We start from the raw sequence: 17,322 nt of genomic DNA, 5'->3' as shown, positions 1-17,322 counted from the left end.
AAAGCTGTGAGAAACACACAGACACCACAGAAATAGAGAAGGAGCAGAAAGCCAAGGAGACAGCCAGAATAAACAGTGGGAGTATGGCCCTGAAAAAAGCCTAGAGCGCGCTTTTTGGGTAAACCATTGGTTAAAAAGAGGCTTGGAACTGTGAACAAAGAAGCTGTCTCCTGTTTGACTCCCGTGGTGTGCAGGGATATAGGACTAAAAGAAAAGAAGTACTTGTGGCACCTTAGAGACTAACCAATTTATTTGAGCATAAGCTTTCGTGAGCTACAGCTCACTTCATCGGAGGCATCCGATGAAGTGAGCTGTAGCTCACAAAAGCTTATGCTCAGATAAATGTGTTAGTCTCTAAGGTGCCACAAGTACTCCTTTTCTTTTTACGAATACAGACTAACACGGCTGTTACTCTGAAACCGGATATAGGACTGTACGTTCTTTGTAATTAAACAGGGCCACATGATCAATTTCTCCTCCTAATAGAATAACCCTCCACACTCTGAAGTTCGGCTAACCATTGCCACCTGCTTCAGCAACAGGCAGGGGAGCTACGGTATGTATGCTAGAGCAGCAAATCCATTCAAAGGCAACCCCATCGCTTCTACAACTTTTAATGTAGTATTTCAATCATGTTTAACATGAGGCTAAACAACTTTTTTTAAGCTACAAGGAAATGTTCTTGCCCATGAAACACTCACTTCTTAATTTGTACCACGTGGCTAACATCACACCCAGGATTCTCTATAAAAACCTTAAAAAACCCCTTAGGGAATGTTCCTGACCATCTAGTCAGTGAGAAGAACCGTTTGTCTCATGCTCCACAGGAATTATAACCACACCAGAAGAAACAGCTAACATAAAGGAGCCACAGCACAGTAGTGAGTCAAGCACTTGTAGTTTGTATTTTGTGCTTCAAAGTGCATTGTCAGGGCTTAAACATTTTCACTAGAGCACGTCAAAATTTTTCAAATGAAAAAGAATTTTGATGAAAAATGGCATTTTACGAGCATAAAAATTTTGCAAAAAGATCGTTTTATCAAATGTTCCCTTTTTTGACCAAAAACACCACAAAAATCTGTTTTCCTTTCTCCCCACCCTTTTCACTTGCAAAATGGAAAAAGGGGTGAAAAGGAAAAAGTGAGAAAAAGGAAATGCAAAAAACCAAAAATGGTTCCAGACTAGATTAGACTTGTGGTTCATCTGATCCGATATTCTGTGTCGGACAGGGACCAGCACCAGCTACATCAGAGGAAGATGCAAGAAGACAGGCAGATGTGGGGTAATCTTCCCCTCCCCCCATTAAAGTCCTATTCTACTCCCTAATAGTTAGAGATTAATTTAGGACAGTGTTATTTACAACCACTACCACATATGAATGGGAGATTGACATACCTGGAAAAACATTTTCAAGGTACCACGTGAGCATTCCATAGAGCAAAGCATCAAAAAGCATCATCTCAATGGAGAAGAAAAAACTGTATTCATCTCCCTCCAGAGGACTAGTCCTGATATTGTTCCATTGTAGCCCAACACCTTGCTCTTCATAGCGTGACAAGTATTCTGTACCGAATCCAAAAGCCACTGGAGAAAGCAAGCTCTGGAATAAAGGTGAAATAACAGGGATTCAGGCAAGGGGAAAGCCCACATCAATAAAAAAATACTTTTTGAGTTGAAGTATGAATCTTGGTTGTGCACACGAATGATCAAGATTAACAGAAGGAAAGGGTTTTATTTTAAACACAATCTAAGGTACAGTAGGACTGGAAAGTCAAGTATTCGGAAAACAACACTGGGACATCTTTAATCTCAGGACTGGTGGCAGCTCTATGAAGGGCTTAGACACAATGATCCAAATTTAACCCTGGCGTAAACAGGTTCAGCTCCAATTGACTTCAGTGGAGCAGCATCTGCTCACATGAGGGTGTAACTCATTTGTTATCTCTCCATATGGAGACTAATGGAGATGACTTTGGCAGTTTGAGCTCATTCAAAAAGTGTCTTGTCAGCCTCAGCAGAATGAAATAGTTGTATGAAATAAAATGTAGGATAGTGGCTCAGGTCTCCTCTTCTTTACCAGGTGTACTGTACTCTCACATTGACAAGAGAGATACATGAGGGCACAAGAAATACCAAGGCAAAGGAATTCTACGATGTGCATGGTGTGACAGTGTCTGTGTAGCAGAAGGGAAAATTCACAGAAGACCCAGCCTCAGCAAAACCACAACCCCCGCCCTTTTGGGGTTTCCAGTTGATTTACACAGTTCTTGTTCAACCAAACCAGCATAACCTCTGGCCATCATTTTCCATGATGCACTGCAACAGCTCAGCGAGAGGGGACACTGTGCTGCATCACAGCAGATGTAGCCTGGCACAGCCCATACAGAATGGGGGCCTGCGCCACTGCGGTTGGATCTCTGAATCAAAATTTTCAGTTTTCAGTTGAAATTTTCACAGTTTTTGATTTTTTACAAAACGTTGAAATTTTCCATGGGAAAATCTCACACACACACACCAATCCAACCAGCTCTATTTCAGTCTGTGAAGCTCTAAACAAGCAACATAAACCCAAACACAACACAAAACACAGGGAAACTCTTGTTTTGCCAGCGCTTCCCATCCTGGTTTCCGTCAGCAAGGGCCCGATTCCCTTCTTTTACACCAGTGTAATTCCATCGACTTCAGCACCCTAAAATACTGTTAATGCTCCAGAGTTAAGGGCATTGAGCTTCTCACAGGATCAGGTCCTTGATCCAGTTTTATTGCCTTCATCTACAGAACCTGAAATGCTCTATCCCGGGGTGGGAAAACTATTTGGCCCAAGGACCACATCTCGGTATGGAAATTGTATGGCGGGCCATGAATGCTCACAAAATTGGGGGTTGGGGTGCGGGAGGGGGTGAGGGCTCTGGCTGGGGGTATGGGCGGGAACTCCAGGCTGGGGCAGGGGGTTGGAGTGCTGGGAGGGAGGACGGGGGGGAGTTGAGGTCTTCAGCTGGGGGTATGGTCTCTGGGGTGGGGCTGGTGATGAGAGGCTGGGGGTGCAGGAGGATGCTCCAAGCTGGGACCAATGGGCTTGAAGGGATGGAGGGGGATCAGGGCTGGGGCAGGGAGTTGGAGCATGGGAGGGGGTCAGTGGTGCAGGCTCCAGGCGGTGCTTACCTCAAGCAGCTCTTAGAAGTAGCGGCATGTCCCCCCTCCAGTTCCTATGCGGAGGCTCAGCCAGGCAGCTCGGCGCACTGCCCAGTCCACAGGCACCGCTCCTGCAGCTCCCATTGGTCATGGCTCCTGGCAAATGGGAACTGCGGGGGTGGTGCTTGGGGCGGGGGCAGCATGCGGAGCCCCCTGGCTGCCCCTATGCGTAGGAGCCACAGGGGGGACATGCTGCTGCTTTCGGGAGCCGTGGGGCAAGCCCCCGCTTGGAGCACCGGAGCGGGGCAAACCCCAGACCCCGCTCCCTGGTGGGAGCTTGAGAGCCAGATCAAAACATCTGAAGGGCCGGATGTGGCCCCCAGGCTGTAGTTTGCCCACCCCTATTCTGTCCTGTGCAATTAGAGAGCCTGATCTACAGCAGAGTTAGAGTACCAGTCAAACCACTATGCCAAAAATTGTAATACAGATGGGACCACAATGTATTCTGCAAATCAAAGGAGTTTGCATTTGAGGTTCTGGATTTGGCCCATATCTAGTTTAAAGGGGACACTTTCAAGTCAATTTGAGCCCCAAATTTTATTTATATAAACACAAGCACTTTTTAAAGGTTGGCAAATGCTCACAGGAATACAAATGTTTGAATGAAAACAGCTTTCAGTGAATTTAAAAGTCAGTTAAAAATCACGTTACAATAGCTCTGTCGCACTTGTGTTAAAATACAGTTGGTACATTTAAATCTAAAATCATTTTAAAAGATAATTTGCATCTTCACCACTTCCTCTGTTTACTTAAATTTTGTACCTATTTGTTTCTAGCTGGTTGCAGTTGCTGGCTCTCCTGCTGCAGCACACTGCAGCGAGGTACAGGTTGCAAACACTGCAGGGGCATGTCTACATCAAAAAGACTAGTTTTACTGAACTTTTTAAAAAAAGCCATGTAAACCATTCTAGTGACTACGGTTTGTCAGAGGCTTATTCCCCTAGATATCTAACTTCTCAGCCTAAATTACTTGATCGTGTCCCTCTGAGTCAGGAGTAACTCCACTGAAGTCAGTTGAGTTTCCCCAGTGCAAAACCAGCATAAGGAGGGAGGACGGTGGCTCAGGTCTCTTCCTCTTTACCAGGTACTGTACTCTCAGTTACTCGCATGCTGACTAGAGAGACAGAGACAGGGGCACAAGAAAGTCAAGACAAAGGAATTATACAGCCAGAGAGAGCCTGAGATCATAGATTTTCAAAGAGGGAGGCAAAAGGCGCCTTACTGCCATAATCTTCAGGTTAATAGTCATGCGGTCCTGCCACGCAAAGCAGACGACATGGGGCAGGTAGAGGGTGAAGTAGAGGACTCCGCTGCAGGCGGCTGCCAAGTTAGCTTTGGAGAAGAAGGTACTGAGCAAGAAACACTGCATTATGGTGGCTGTGGTGAACGTCAGCAGAAACAGAAGGAGGATGAGAGGATTGCTGTAGTGAAGCACCTTGCCACACTGTAACCAAAGGAAACCAAATGAGTTTAGGTACACTGCTGTCTCACAAGCTAGCAGCAGAGCTCAGAACTACCGTTGATACCAGAGTTATAATGGTTAATCAATTTAAACTACCCACTCTACCTAATCTATTTAACCTCTCTCTCCAGGCATGTTTACAATTTAAAAAAAAAAAATCACAGCTAAAGTAAGTCAGTGGTCTAATTTCATCCCTGCTCGCTGGCTCTGAGGTACCTGGCATTGTTGCCAGTCTCACTGGTTTTCCAGCCCAGAGTTCTATTTGATGACTCTCTGTTGTCTTTGTTACAGACAAAAATCTGATGTTCTCCCTCTGCATTCCTCAAAGGAAAGTTCCCTGCAGACATTACAACCCTACAAATCCAAGTGAGACATGTCTGCATGGAAACCAATTCTGTTAAAATAAAATTGTCTGAACTATCAGAACAAACTCCCATTCTTCTCCCCGGGACCCCACACCGGAGAGAGGTTGTGGGGAAAGTTGGCTGACACACATTTAAAAAGAAAAGCTTGTAGGCAGATTATAAAGCACTATATTCTGCACTTGAATTACATTCACATTCCCAGGGCCTGTGAGGGATGAAGAGGATGACTAAGATCTCCCAGAATCCTTTGTGTAGAAAGTAACCCACTGGATGAACTTGTGTTGACCTTTCTTCCTTAATGCTTTTGAATCTTTAATGTCCCCTCTTACTGAAGACTGTGGTCTTAGCTGACTGTCAGCTTACTCCTAGAGGGAGAAGGGCTGTTTTGTTCCTTAAGAGCTGATCTTCACACAATTTTCGTACCAGTATAACTAGGCCAGTTAGAGGTGTGATATTTTTACCAATAGAGTTATACTAGTGCAGCTCCATGCGTGGATGCAGTTGTACTGGGATAGCTAGTCCGGGTCCCCCATGGGTAGTGGAACAATTATTTTGGTATAAATACATTTATAGTGGTATAACAACCTCCACCCTAAGACGCTTGTACCACTTTAACTATACCAGTACCCTGTGTGTGTAGACAAGCCCTAAGAATGCAAATATACTGGGAGAGCTTATAAGGACAGGATTGATTAGGGAGAGCAGACTGAATTCTGACTCTGTATTTGTAACAATTCAGTGCAGTGGGGAAAATGTTAGGTAACTCTTCCCTGCCAGAGCAGCACCCATTAAGGAACCAATCACTCTAGCTCAGTTAAAGAAGAGTTATTTTATCGTCTAGAAAAGGGTTGGGTGGCTTTGGAAATTGGGTCCAATTCTAACATAAGCCACTTTGAAAAAGCAGCAATTCTGAGACTAAGGAGCCAGGAGAGTTCTTGCCAGGGAGTGAGGGATACATTAGGCTTGAGTCAGTCCGTGGTGCCTCTCTCCCCCATTTGTGATAGTGTCCTAGTTTCAAAGCAGGCAAGCACAGCCTATGATAAATGACTCAGACAGTGAATGAAAAGATTAGAATTCCTCAGATTGAGATCTTCTACGTTTGAAGCAGTGATACTTATAGAAAGACTTGCCCTGTATACTGGAAATGCAACAAATGGAACATGACCTGTCAGTGTAATCAGGCCTGACGCATCCTCGTGCAGACAGTCTTACAATAAGTCTCATTAGTGAATTTATCTCGCTCTGTCTCTGCCAAGTGCTGATGCAGCCTGGAGGACTGCTTACAAGAATGATCATTCTACGTGCTAAAATCAGAGTAGACCACCAGTGGTTCTGGTCTCCTTATGTATAGCTATTGTTTCTTGATGGACAGCTAATATTAACAGTGCAAACATGAACTGCAGGTTTGGGGCTTTTTTAAAGTCACTCCCAAGTTAATCCTTACCGTAATTAGTGCTGTTAGGAGAGACACGCTCACAGACATCATGATGAAGCTGTCTAGGAACCAGGTGTACCAGATAACCCCATTAGTAACTCCCCGGTTCTTCATTGCTTCTTTCAGTCTCATTTCCTTCTCCAGCACAATGCTCTTCACTATCATGGAGACTGAATAGATCCAAGCCAGCACCATGAAGATAGGGAAGGAGCGGTTCAGGGTGATCATGAAGCTACCCATGCAGGGAGAGAGGAGTGAGTGAAATGCAAGCAAAGCAGGCAAGGATTAGGATGAAAAGGAAGAAAGAAAGGGAAAAGGAAAAAGAGGTATAAAGAATTCTTTGACTTTATTACGGCTGAGCATTTCAAAGGAACCTAAGGTTAGGCTTCTCTGAAAATCCCAGTCTAAGACTGTAGTAACCGCTCTCAAAGAACTTTACAAACAATGAATTAAACTTTGCAGCCCCATCCCCAGGGGCTAGGTGTTATCGACATTTTACACATGGGGAAACCGAGGCACACAGCAGTTATGAGACTAGACCAAGGCCACTGAGTCTGTGGCAGGGTATAGATCTCACTCCACACCTCACTTTCTGAACACTATGCCATGCTGTAATTATTATAACTTGCAAAGAACGTTTTGAGACACATGCTAATGGTAAGAAATCAGTCTCCCATGTGTTATATCTTTGAAATGTTTCCCCAAATTTAAGTAGCAAATAAATCAATCAATATTAACTATTAAAAGCAGCCAGATGCTATGTTGCTATGCTGTATGCAAACATCATTCATGGAAGGTCTTGAGCCTGTCACAGATGGTCAATGCTAGCCGTTAGCTAACAAAATCTGCACTACTGTGTCAGACAGCTGGAGGGCTCCCTCTCTCTGTTAACACTGGATCAATTTTAGGTCACAACCTGGAACCTTTTATGCATGGCTGCCATAGTTTTGTCCCCAATCCCTACAACAGATATTAGCAGTAAAAAGTAGCCATGGAGAACACATTTAGGATGACCATGAGCTACAATAAAACACGTTTCCTGCTGGCATCTCTTTACATGTGTTGTGAGGTGAGAGTAGCATTATGGAAGATATCGGACTCTCATTTTGCACCGGTTTTGTAATGGTGACATTTGAATGAAACTGACCAAAAAGTCATGGGGTGTCCACCCCCCACCCCCACTTCTTTCTGTATGGGGTAGAAGCATGGGACTGTAAAAATCAAAGGAAGAGACATTCTTCAGGAGTAGTCAGACTGATCTGAGTACTAGCGGGTCCTCTAGTGTGTTAGCAGGGCAGTGCCAGTCAGCAAAACAGGCAGGGAAGCAAATCACTTTCCCGCCGAAAACTTCCAGAGAGCAACCTGGCCTGCTGAACCAAAAGAAAATGCTTTGTGGAGGCAGGCTGGGCAGGGCCTCTTGCTTTTGCCTCTTGTGGGAGCTCTGGTCCCCGGATTGGCAAGCAGGGTCCCAGTGTCAACCCAAAAGCAGCACACCTCACCCAAAAGCGTCTAGCCATTTTATTTAACTAGGTTCTTTGAAGGGGCCACAACTAAACACAGTCTCTCTCTGTAGTTTTCTGTGGTCAACCCTTAGCCACATGTGACTGTTGTAGGCCTCAGGCTATGTCTACACTTAAACCGCTACAGCAGCCCAGCTACAGAGCTTTAGCTGCCCTGCAGTAGTGCTTCAGTGTAGACACTCCCTACAGTAACAGAAGGGGTTCTTCCGCCACCGTAGGTAATCCACCTCCCCGAGAGGGGGCAGCTAGGCCAATGGAAGAATTCTTCTGTCAGCTTAGCGCTGTCCACACAAGGGTCAACCTAACAACATCTCTCGGGGTGGGGATTTGTCATAACCTTGCAAGACGTGGGAATGCCAATGTAGCTTGTCAGTGTATACCAGCCCCCACCAACCTTTGCCTGGTTTGGGTTTCTGCAGCTGCAATAACCTCTCTTGGTGAAAAAAAAAACTCCAGGGCCCATTAGCACCTTTCTGTCAGAACAACAGGTATTGAGAGGTGGGGAATGATAAAACAAATGATATACCCCCTTGCAATCTGCAATTAGCTGCGGTGTTAGTAAGGGAGACAACAGCACTATTCATGACTTGGGATTCCTGGACGCAGGACTGTGCCTGATTCAGAGCCACAGTGTTATGGGGAAATGCTTTCTACATGGGCCCATTTTAATCATCAAAAAAGTTCATTTCTTTTTAATTGAAATCTTCTTTTCCCCCTCCAGATCTCACAGGCTCAGCTATGAACTGTGCAACTTTTTATGTGCCTCGAGTTTCGAGGCATTCTCCTGCTGCTATTAAAGTCAATGGGGTTTTCCCGCTGATTTCAGTGGCAGCAGGATCAGACTCTTCAGTCTCCTTTTTTAAAGTTCCAAAGTACTGGACTTTTTCTGCTTCTCCAATTTCCTTATCTGTGTTAACCAGGGAAGCATATCCCTGGCTCCTTGGGGTATTTCATGAATGCCATAGTCCTGGGATTTCTTTCTGGCTTTTAAACAAGATCAAAGGCAAAAGTAGTCAAGCCTCCTGAAAATCCACTGCATCATCCAGCCCCCCCGATTAGTTATCAGAAATAGGATCACTAGCTGCTCTTACTCACATATCGTCTACAAAGCAGGGATAGGGCATTTGCTGCAGGTAGATTCCTGATGGCACTTCAGCGTTAGTCTGGGTCTTTATAATCCCATGCTCAATCATGTCTTGCAGATACGCAAACCCTCCCCAGATATAACGTAAATCATCCACTGGGTCAGCTCTTGGACCAGGATCCCAGTACCTGAGAAGAAAAAACACATGGAAATCACTGAGGCAGGCAGGCACTTTAAAAGAGAACACTTAGCTGAGAACTTCCCAGCGGCTTCACCCAGTGCTGTTCCTTCCAAGTTACGGCTGTCAGGCTCCGCTACTTGAGAAGGCGTCAGACGTTCATGATTCAGAAAAATTAGTTATTGTTTTGTTTTTGAAGTTCTATATACCGTTATGTAAAACAGTAATTTTGGCCAAAAATGCATAAAGGGGGTTCAAAATAAAACAGTGATTATATATTGCAATGTGCCAAATTTGTTCAAAATGTTTCTGGTATTTATGGATTTTGTTTTGTTTTGTTTTAAAAGTATTATGGCTTCATCTAGATGGAATCACTCTCAGCCCCCAGTAGCCTCTGTAAAATCTCAGCTTTTTATTTTAAAAGTTTTTTTCTGGATGTTGAAGGCTTTGAATGGATTTGCTCCACTATGTTTGTCTGACCTTTCAGCTTCTATCCTAAAGATCCAAATCAGATGACTATTTCATTTGTCCGGAATTTAAGCTTGTGACCAGGCCTGGTCAAAACTGTCCATCTATGCTGTTTTTTGAGTGGAAAATTGGATTTCCAACTAAATTAAATCTTTCACAAAACATATCTGCTTTCTGCAGAAACATTTGCTTTTTTTTTTTGACAAAATATTTCAGCTGAAGTCTTTTGGTTTTCAGCTAAAATCTTTCAGTGAAAACTCAAAAATTTCTGTTGAAAAAATCCAATGAAAGCAAACTTTTTTTTGTTTGTCAAAAATTTCTGCCGGGGGGCCGGGGGAGGGAGAACCTTCAAACTGTTTCCCCTTGTGACACCAGAAGCCACAGTTTTCAGTAGCTGTTACACACCTCTAATGTGAATAGCCCTTTCTTTAACCATTATAGTATTTTCAACCACAAGTGCTCAAAAATCATGCGTCAGGCCCCAAACACTCCTGAGATTGGCTTGCCAAGTGGCATTGGAGCATTTAGAGATCATGTTTTCAAGTTCTTCTCTGCAGTCATGATGTCTAGAAACTTGCTGTTATTTAAACTGAAAGCTGAAACTCTCAGGTAAATATGGGATTCCAGCATTGGTAGCTTTGGGAAAACTGCAAATATCATGTGACTTGCCATCAAATCATACACGCTGGGAACACTGCTTAGAAACTCCCAGCCCATATAGAAATAGTCTCAGAAAACATGTGTGCTAACACTTTAAGAAGAAAATCCAAGGTGGCAGAGGACCCTTGTACAGCAGCAGCAGCATATTCTGCTGCATAGGGGGAGAAGACTGGATGTGCATGTCAAGTTTGGCAACATGCAGGGGGCAGATAAGTAGAACTCCCTGTTCACTCCCTACATGAGGAGGTCCCCTAAAGACCCTGTGCAGGCTACTCCAGCCATCAGATCCTCTCTTCTCCCCACCCTCCCAGCTCTTGACGCAGTTGCTCAGTGCCAAGCACTAGGGTCTGGATATGACTTCTGCTCTGCATTACGCATGTGAAACAGCACTGAATTCAATCAGCTCTCCCATTTGTATTTGAATGCAGACTCTGACCCACCCTCTGGCTCCCAGAATGTTGTAGAGGGTTCCCATGTTTTGCGTTACTGGTTCAATGGCAGGCGCAGCTGAGGAAAGCAGAAATCATCACCTGTCTTTGATTTTATTTGTTTTCTCCACTGCATCTATATCCATCCGGATCTTGTAGTTCACATGTGGTGGCAGCTTGCTGGCCTCGGAGTGTATGTCAGGGAAGACTACTCCAGCCCAGAATTTGTTTTCCTCCAACATATTAAGAGCTTGATGAGTCAATTGGGTTTCATCAGCATGACCTTCAAATTTATCCAGGGTCAAGCACTGCAGATAATCACAAAGGTGACAGCCTTATGGGACTACAGTGGCAGGGGTTATACACTGAAAACACACAACACTGGCTCGCAATGGGGGCAGGAAAGTAGGTTAGTTAACTTTGGCGGTAGATGTCACTTTTCAGCTTTAATACTTGTATTGAAATTGTGCTCAAAACTGATTTTTCCTCCCTGAAGACTCCTCACTTGGTCCAATTCTTATGGCAAATTCAATATACACAATAGTTAAAGACAACTGAAAAAATGCAGCAACCACCTTACAACTAACTCAATAAACCAAAGAGGGAGGAACTGACTGAAGTAATCATGAAACACATTTTTGGAGACAGCTCGTAAAAGCAAGTGTCTTGCCAGCAAGATAAAGAGAAGAGAACACTAAAGCTGCAAGCAACCCTCATCTCTATAAACAAACACAGACAGAGGGAATATTCTGAACTTAATGCTTGGAAAATAAGGATCACATCCACCAGGAGGCAAACAAAAGTACCAGCTAAAAACAGGGGGGCAGAGGGGGGGGAATATTATTCACTACCTTAGCCCTTTGCAGGACTACAGTATCTAGTGAAAACAAAAGCTCATATCTGATGGTAAGATCATAGCAAAACAAAGTTAAATAGTTGCTTTAAAATGGAGCAAACACTAGAAAAATATTTGGGGGGAAATCACAGCAAACCATTAGATAAACACTGATGAGGAGCTGGTATCAGTTTAGAGGGATAGAGGAACTAGAATTGTTATTCTCTTTAGTGTTTTGGGTGTCTTAGTAGCCACACACTGAGTTTCTGAAAAGCTGTATTTCTGCCATGGTAGTTCTCCTGCAAAAAGCCAATGGCTAATATAACTGGCATGGGCTGTTGAGTTAGGCTGCTTTTGTTGACAGTAGCAGCAAGGTTTGCCCATCTTTGATTTTCAAGGAGCATATTTGCAAGTACTGTGAGTACATGAGTGAATTTTTCAAATAAAGAGTTTAAAACAATTGTGCCAACAATTTTTTTTCGCATGAAAAACCCTGTATTTGTACAAATTGTGAGGAGACGTCAAACAAAAATCAAATATGCTGGTTTGCATGTGCAAGTCCAGATATTTTATGCACACTAAAAATGAAGGGGCAGATTGTGACAGTATGCCCTCAGCTGGGGTAGTGTGAAGCAGCCATACCCCAGGGCAAGTACCAGGAGGCACATGAGGATACAGTGATTCTCAGAGCCCCCTGGTGATCAGGGAGAGCTTGGCTGCTGATCTGCCCCTTTGGAGAGTGCATGTATGCTCCATTCTGCAGACCTGGATTACGTGGGGGAACAGGGCCATGGCTCCATCTCCTCCTTTTTGGTGTAACTTACCCCCCATAGCAGTATTAGCAGGGACTCTGTACTCAAGAGTGCAGGGATTGCAGTTCTTCTGGCCCCCACATGGGGGGCACAGAGTGGGAGGATTCCTTACATGGCCTTCCCCACCTTCTTTATACATCTGCGCAATCTAGCCTTTGGGCACAATTTTGGGCCTTGGGTTGAAGCCCCTTTGAAAATATAGTCCTTGAAGTGAAAAGATCGCCGAATAAAATGCATGTGTCAGCCAACAGGCCCCGCTCATATGTCCCTCCTAGACTGCTGATAGCACTAGCCTAGCGACAGCAGGACTTGAAGCATTACCTCATTGCATGGAACAATGACAAACTGTGACCCTCTGGACAAATGTGAAAAAGCCCTCCGGGAACCCATGAGGAGTTCCTACAACAGTCATTGATAATCTGAGTGTGTCACTTCAATGGGAAGCTAATAATTATTTTCGAGGCTGGGGGGGGGGCACATCAGAGCATTATTACTGCCTTTCCCTCAGCTGAACACATGGCCTCCAGCACAAGGGTTTTAAACTGAGAGATCCCCATTCACTGCCTGCTTCTATCTGAGACGGTACCACAAACCTGCCAGTTTGGTCAATATGGAGATCTGTGCTGTTTGAGATCCGGTCCTACAACCTATTCAATGGAAACACAGCAAACACCATTCTCAGAACAGCTGAGAGAATACTCCGCCACAAGAATCTCCATGATCTGCTACACCTGTGCACCCTATTCCATAGGAGGGGTTGATCAGGCCCTAGGTCCTCTGACGTGACTTATAGTGTAGGCCCCAAGGATGAAAGTCTCCAAATCCCACTAACCAACCCAGAGTCCCCCAGTCAGAACACTTTCCACTCTATTCAAAATAATTCCATTATTTTAATTCCCCCCCAGAAATTATTTGATCATCAGATAACCATAACTTCAGATGTTTGTGACACTGCAGATATCAAGATATACTAGAGGCTTCTCAATAAAGCAACCCAGGATATCTCATGGCTCTAAACAGCAGCAAGATATTTAGGAAAAGCTTAGATTAAATCAAGTGACAGAGTGAGATGATCAAAAAGCTGTCATCACAGATTCAGAGCAGCTTGTTAGCCACTGTATACATGCTCAGGCATAGGGAACGAAGGGGGGAAGAGAATATTTATTTGCATGTTAGGAGACAGTGCTCCTGAGACAACTTTCTATCAGTCATGCTGATTGACTGACTATGTATCAGTCATGCTGATTGACTATGTATTTCATCATTTTACCCAGTAGATGCAGGAGCAGTAGAGTCACAGTTGCCCAGACAGAGAATATTTGATAATACAATGAATATTAAAAACGCAGCTCCCATCCCTGAAAGTGCTTAGGGCACTGAACAACACTATAAAAATGAACATACATTCTGGTTTAACTGAACTCTGCATATTTTAAACATGTAAAACAACGGGGGGTGGGGTGGGGATGGGTCAAGAGAAGAAGGGATCAAGTTGGGGGGGGAGAGAAATGAGGGGTCAAGAATGGCTATGAAACATACTTTAGGAAAGAGTATTAGTGTAAGTACTGATTAAAAGAACAAAGAGAGGGTCTGAGATGGATGTCACAAGGGAATGAGTGCTACACCATTGGGCTGTCGTGTTGGCTTTCTACCCTCAAATATACACTTTCTGCCCTGAGATCCCTTAAAGTTTGATGGGGTGTGTGTGTGTGTGTGTGTGTGTGCATAGAAACCCATCAGAACAAGGCTGCAGATCCAGAATGTAGCTGGGACCTACACCACTCAAGTCACTTTATAGGCAGCCAACATATGGTGAAGAATTCACCCTGGGTGTAACCTGATCGCAGTTGCACAAAATGGTGCACAAACACACTGCTGCATTCTGAACAAGTGTAAGTAATGGAGCAGCTCTGCCAACAGCCCTGCTGAAAGGAATTAGTCCTCACGCCCCAGTCATGAGGGCATCTGTGGCTGTTGTGAGGTCACCCTTACAGGGTAAATAAGGATGAAACTGTACAAACTGCACAGCTGGCACCACGGTTAGCACCAAGCCTCCATGGAGTGGGTCTGAGAGAAACTGATGCTAAATGTTTGGGTTGTTTCCTTTGGTAGAACTGCACTCAAGCCATGTAGAATGAATCTACAATGTGGCTTGGGAGCAGGGTGTGCCCTACTGGATCCACTGTGCCATTTTTACTGACAACAAATAACATGCACTTAACTGGCACCCCAGACAAAGGCCTCAGAGTGCTGAGCACCGCATTCTGTTTGGCATGGAACCTGGACTCTGTGCAGACTTTGACTAGACAGGGGAAATTCTCTCAGAAATTCAGACTAACAGTTGGGCTGGAAGAGTTGGAGCTACAGTGTAGACGAAGCCCCAGAGGCTGGAACGGTTTATACAACCAGCTTTCAGGAGATTTAACTAAATCAGTAATAAAAACGGTTTGGCCACAAGACCTTTCTCTACACTAGCACTCTAGCTAGTATAAAACAGTTTCTAATTTTAATTTTGGGGGAAATCTCCCCAGTGACAACAAGGCCTATGAGCGTTTTTGACAGTTAAAGGACAGCTCATTCATAACGCAAAGCAAAGAAACCCTGGACCCCCTCTGGAAAACACTTAGCTATGTGAGTGTTTGCAGGATTAGGGCTCATATTGGTACTTTTTGCATAACAGTTTCTCAGCTGTTTGTGTATTTGTTTTATGTTTAACATCACAACTCATGTTAGTCAGCCATTGAATGAACTGGCTATCATTGATTTCATTGATACCATCATCTACCTTCTTCATTTTGCAGTGTAATGGGTTTGTGACTAACCCGCTGTCTCCACTGAACATCAGCTAGCTAGCTCATCAGTAAAGGTTTACTTTGCACTACATAATGCAATGTCTTCTTCATCTGTCTCTATTGTCTTTGAGAGATGTATTATTACCACCACATGCACAAGGCACCAAATCATCATATGTACAATAACTTTCGAGGAACCCTGTCCATTTTACATTTACCAGCCACCTTTGCTATAATGAGAGAAAGAGATTGTGAACTCTATAAATGACAGAGTTAGCAACCTGGAAAATTACAATCATAGATTCATAGACATTAAGGTCAGAAGGGGCCATTATGATCATCTAGTCTGACCTCCTGCACAATGCAGGCCACAGAATCTCACCCACCCACTCCTGCAATAAACCTGTCACCCATGTCTGAGCTATTGAAGTCCTCAAATCATGGTTGAAAGACTTCAAGGTGCAGAGAATCCTCCATCAAGTGACCTGTGCCCCATGCTGCAGAGGAAGGCGAAAACCCCCCAGGGCCTCTTCCAATCTGCCCTGGAGGAAAATTCCTTCCCGACCCCAAATATGGCGATCAGCTGAACCCTCAGCATGTGGGCAAGATTCACCAGCCAGATACCCAGAAAAGAATTTTCTGTAGTAACTCAGATCCCACCCCCTCTAACATCCCATCACAGGCCATTGGGCTTATTTACCATGAACAGTTAAAGATCAATTAATTGCCAAAATCATGTTATCCCATCATACCATCTCCTCCATAACATTATCGAGTTTAATCTTGAAGCCAGATAGGTCTTTTCCCCCCACTGTTTCCCTTGGAAGGCTGTTCCAGAACTTCACTCCTCTGATGGTTAGAAACATTTGTCTAATTTCAAGTCTAAACTTCCTCAAGGCTAGTTTATATCCATTTGTTCTTGTGTCCACATTGGTACTGAGCTTAAATAATTCCTCTCCCTCCCTGGTATTTATCCCTCTGATATATTTATAGAAAGCAATCATATCTCCCCTCAGCCGTCTTTTGGTTAGGCTAAATAAGCCAAGCTCCTTGAGTCTCCTTTCATAAGACAGGTTTTCCGTTCCTCGGATCATCCTAGTAGCCCTTCTCTGTACCTGTTCTGGTTTGAATTCATCCTTCTTAAACATGGGAGATGAGAACTGCACACAGTATTCCAGGTGAGGTCTCACCAATGCCTTGTATAACGGTACTAACACTTCCTTATCTGTCCTGAAAATACCTCGCCTGATGCATCCCAAGACCGCATTAGCTTTTTTCACGGTCATATCACATTGGCGGCTCATAGTCATCCTGTGGTCAACGAATACTCCAAGGTCCTTCTCCTCCTCCGTTACTTCTAATTGATGCGTCCCCAGCTTATAACTAAAATTCCTGTTATTAATCCCTAAATGCATGACCTTACCCTTCTCACTATTAAATTTCATCCTATTACTATTACTCCAGTTTACAAGGTCATCCAGATCCTCCTGTAGGATCATAGAATCATAGAATATCAGGGTTGGAAGGGATCTCAGGAGGTCATCTAGTCCAACCCCCTGCTCAAAGCAGGACCAATCCCCAACTAAATCATCCCAGCCAGGGCTTTGTCAAGCCTGACCTTAAAAATATCTAAGGAAGGAGATTCCACCACCTCCCTAGGTAACGCATTCCAATGTTTCACCACCCTCCTAGTGAAAAAGTTTTTCCTAATATCCAACCTAAACCTCCCCCACCGTAACTTGAGACCATTACTCCTTGTTCTGTCATCAGCTACCACTGAGAACAGTCTAGATCCATCCTTTTTGGAACCCCCTTTCAGGTAGTTGAAAGCAGCTATCAAATCCCCCCCTCATTCTTCTCTTCCGCAGACTAAACAATCCCAGTTCCCTCAGCCTCTCCTCATAAGTCATGTGTTCCAGTCCCCTAATCATTTTTGTTGCCCTCCGCTGGACTCCTTCCAATTTTTCCACATCCTTCTTGTAGTGTGGGGCCCAAAACTGGACACAGTACTCCAGATGAGGCCTCACCAATGTCGAATAGAGGGGAACGTCATGTCCCTCAATCTGCTGGCAATGCCCCTACATATACATC

The 17,322-nt window shown here is 44.2% G+C and overlaps 1 protein-coding gene across 1 annotated transcript in view; it reads right to left on the bottom strand.

Moving 5' to 3' along the window:
• The window catches only part of ABCA4 (ATP binding cassette subfamily A member 4), a 103,205-nt gene that overhangs the window by 51,755 nt on the left and 34,128 nt on the right, over positions 1 to 17,322 (bottom strand). The window contains exons 12-16 of the mRNA XM_043521510.1: positions 10,895 to 11,100; positions 9,070 to 9,246; positions 6,464 to 6,686; positions 4,415 to 4,636; positions 1,396 to 1,600 (exon numbers count right to left, since the gene is read on the bottom strand). Of these exons, the coding sequence (XP_043377445.1) occupies positions 1,396 to 1,600; positions 4,415 to 4,636; positions 6,464 to 6,686; positions 9,070 to 9,246; positions 10,895 to 11,100 (1,033 nt within the window). The remainder of the gene's footprint in view (positions 1 to 1,395; positions 1,601 to 4,414; positions 4,637 to 6,463; positions 6,687 to 9,069; positions 9,247 to 10,894; positions 11,101 to 17,322) is intronic.

The sequence above is a fragment of the Chelonia mydas genome, chromosome 8, assembly GCF_015237465.2.
Source record: "Chelonia mydas isolate rCheMyd1 chromosome 8, rCheMyd1.pri.v2, whole genome shotgun sequence".
In the NCBI taxonomy this organism is placed as follows: Eukaryota; Metazoa; Chordata; order Testudines; family Cheloniidae; genus Chelonia; species Chelonia mydas.
Note: the sequence above shows the minus strand (reverse complement) of the source record. Positions and strands in the feature narration are given on the sequence as shown.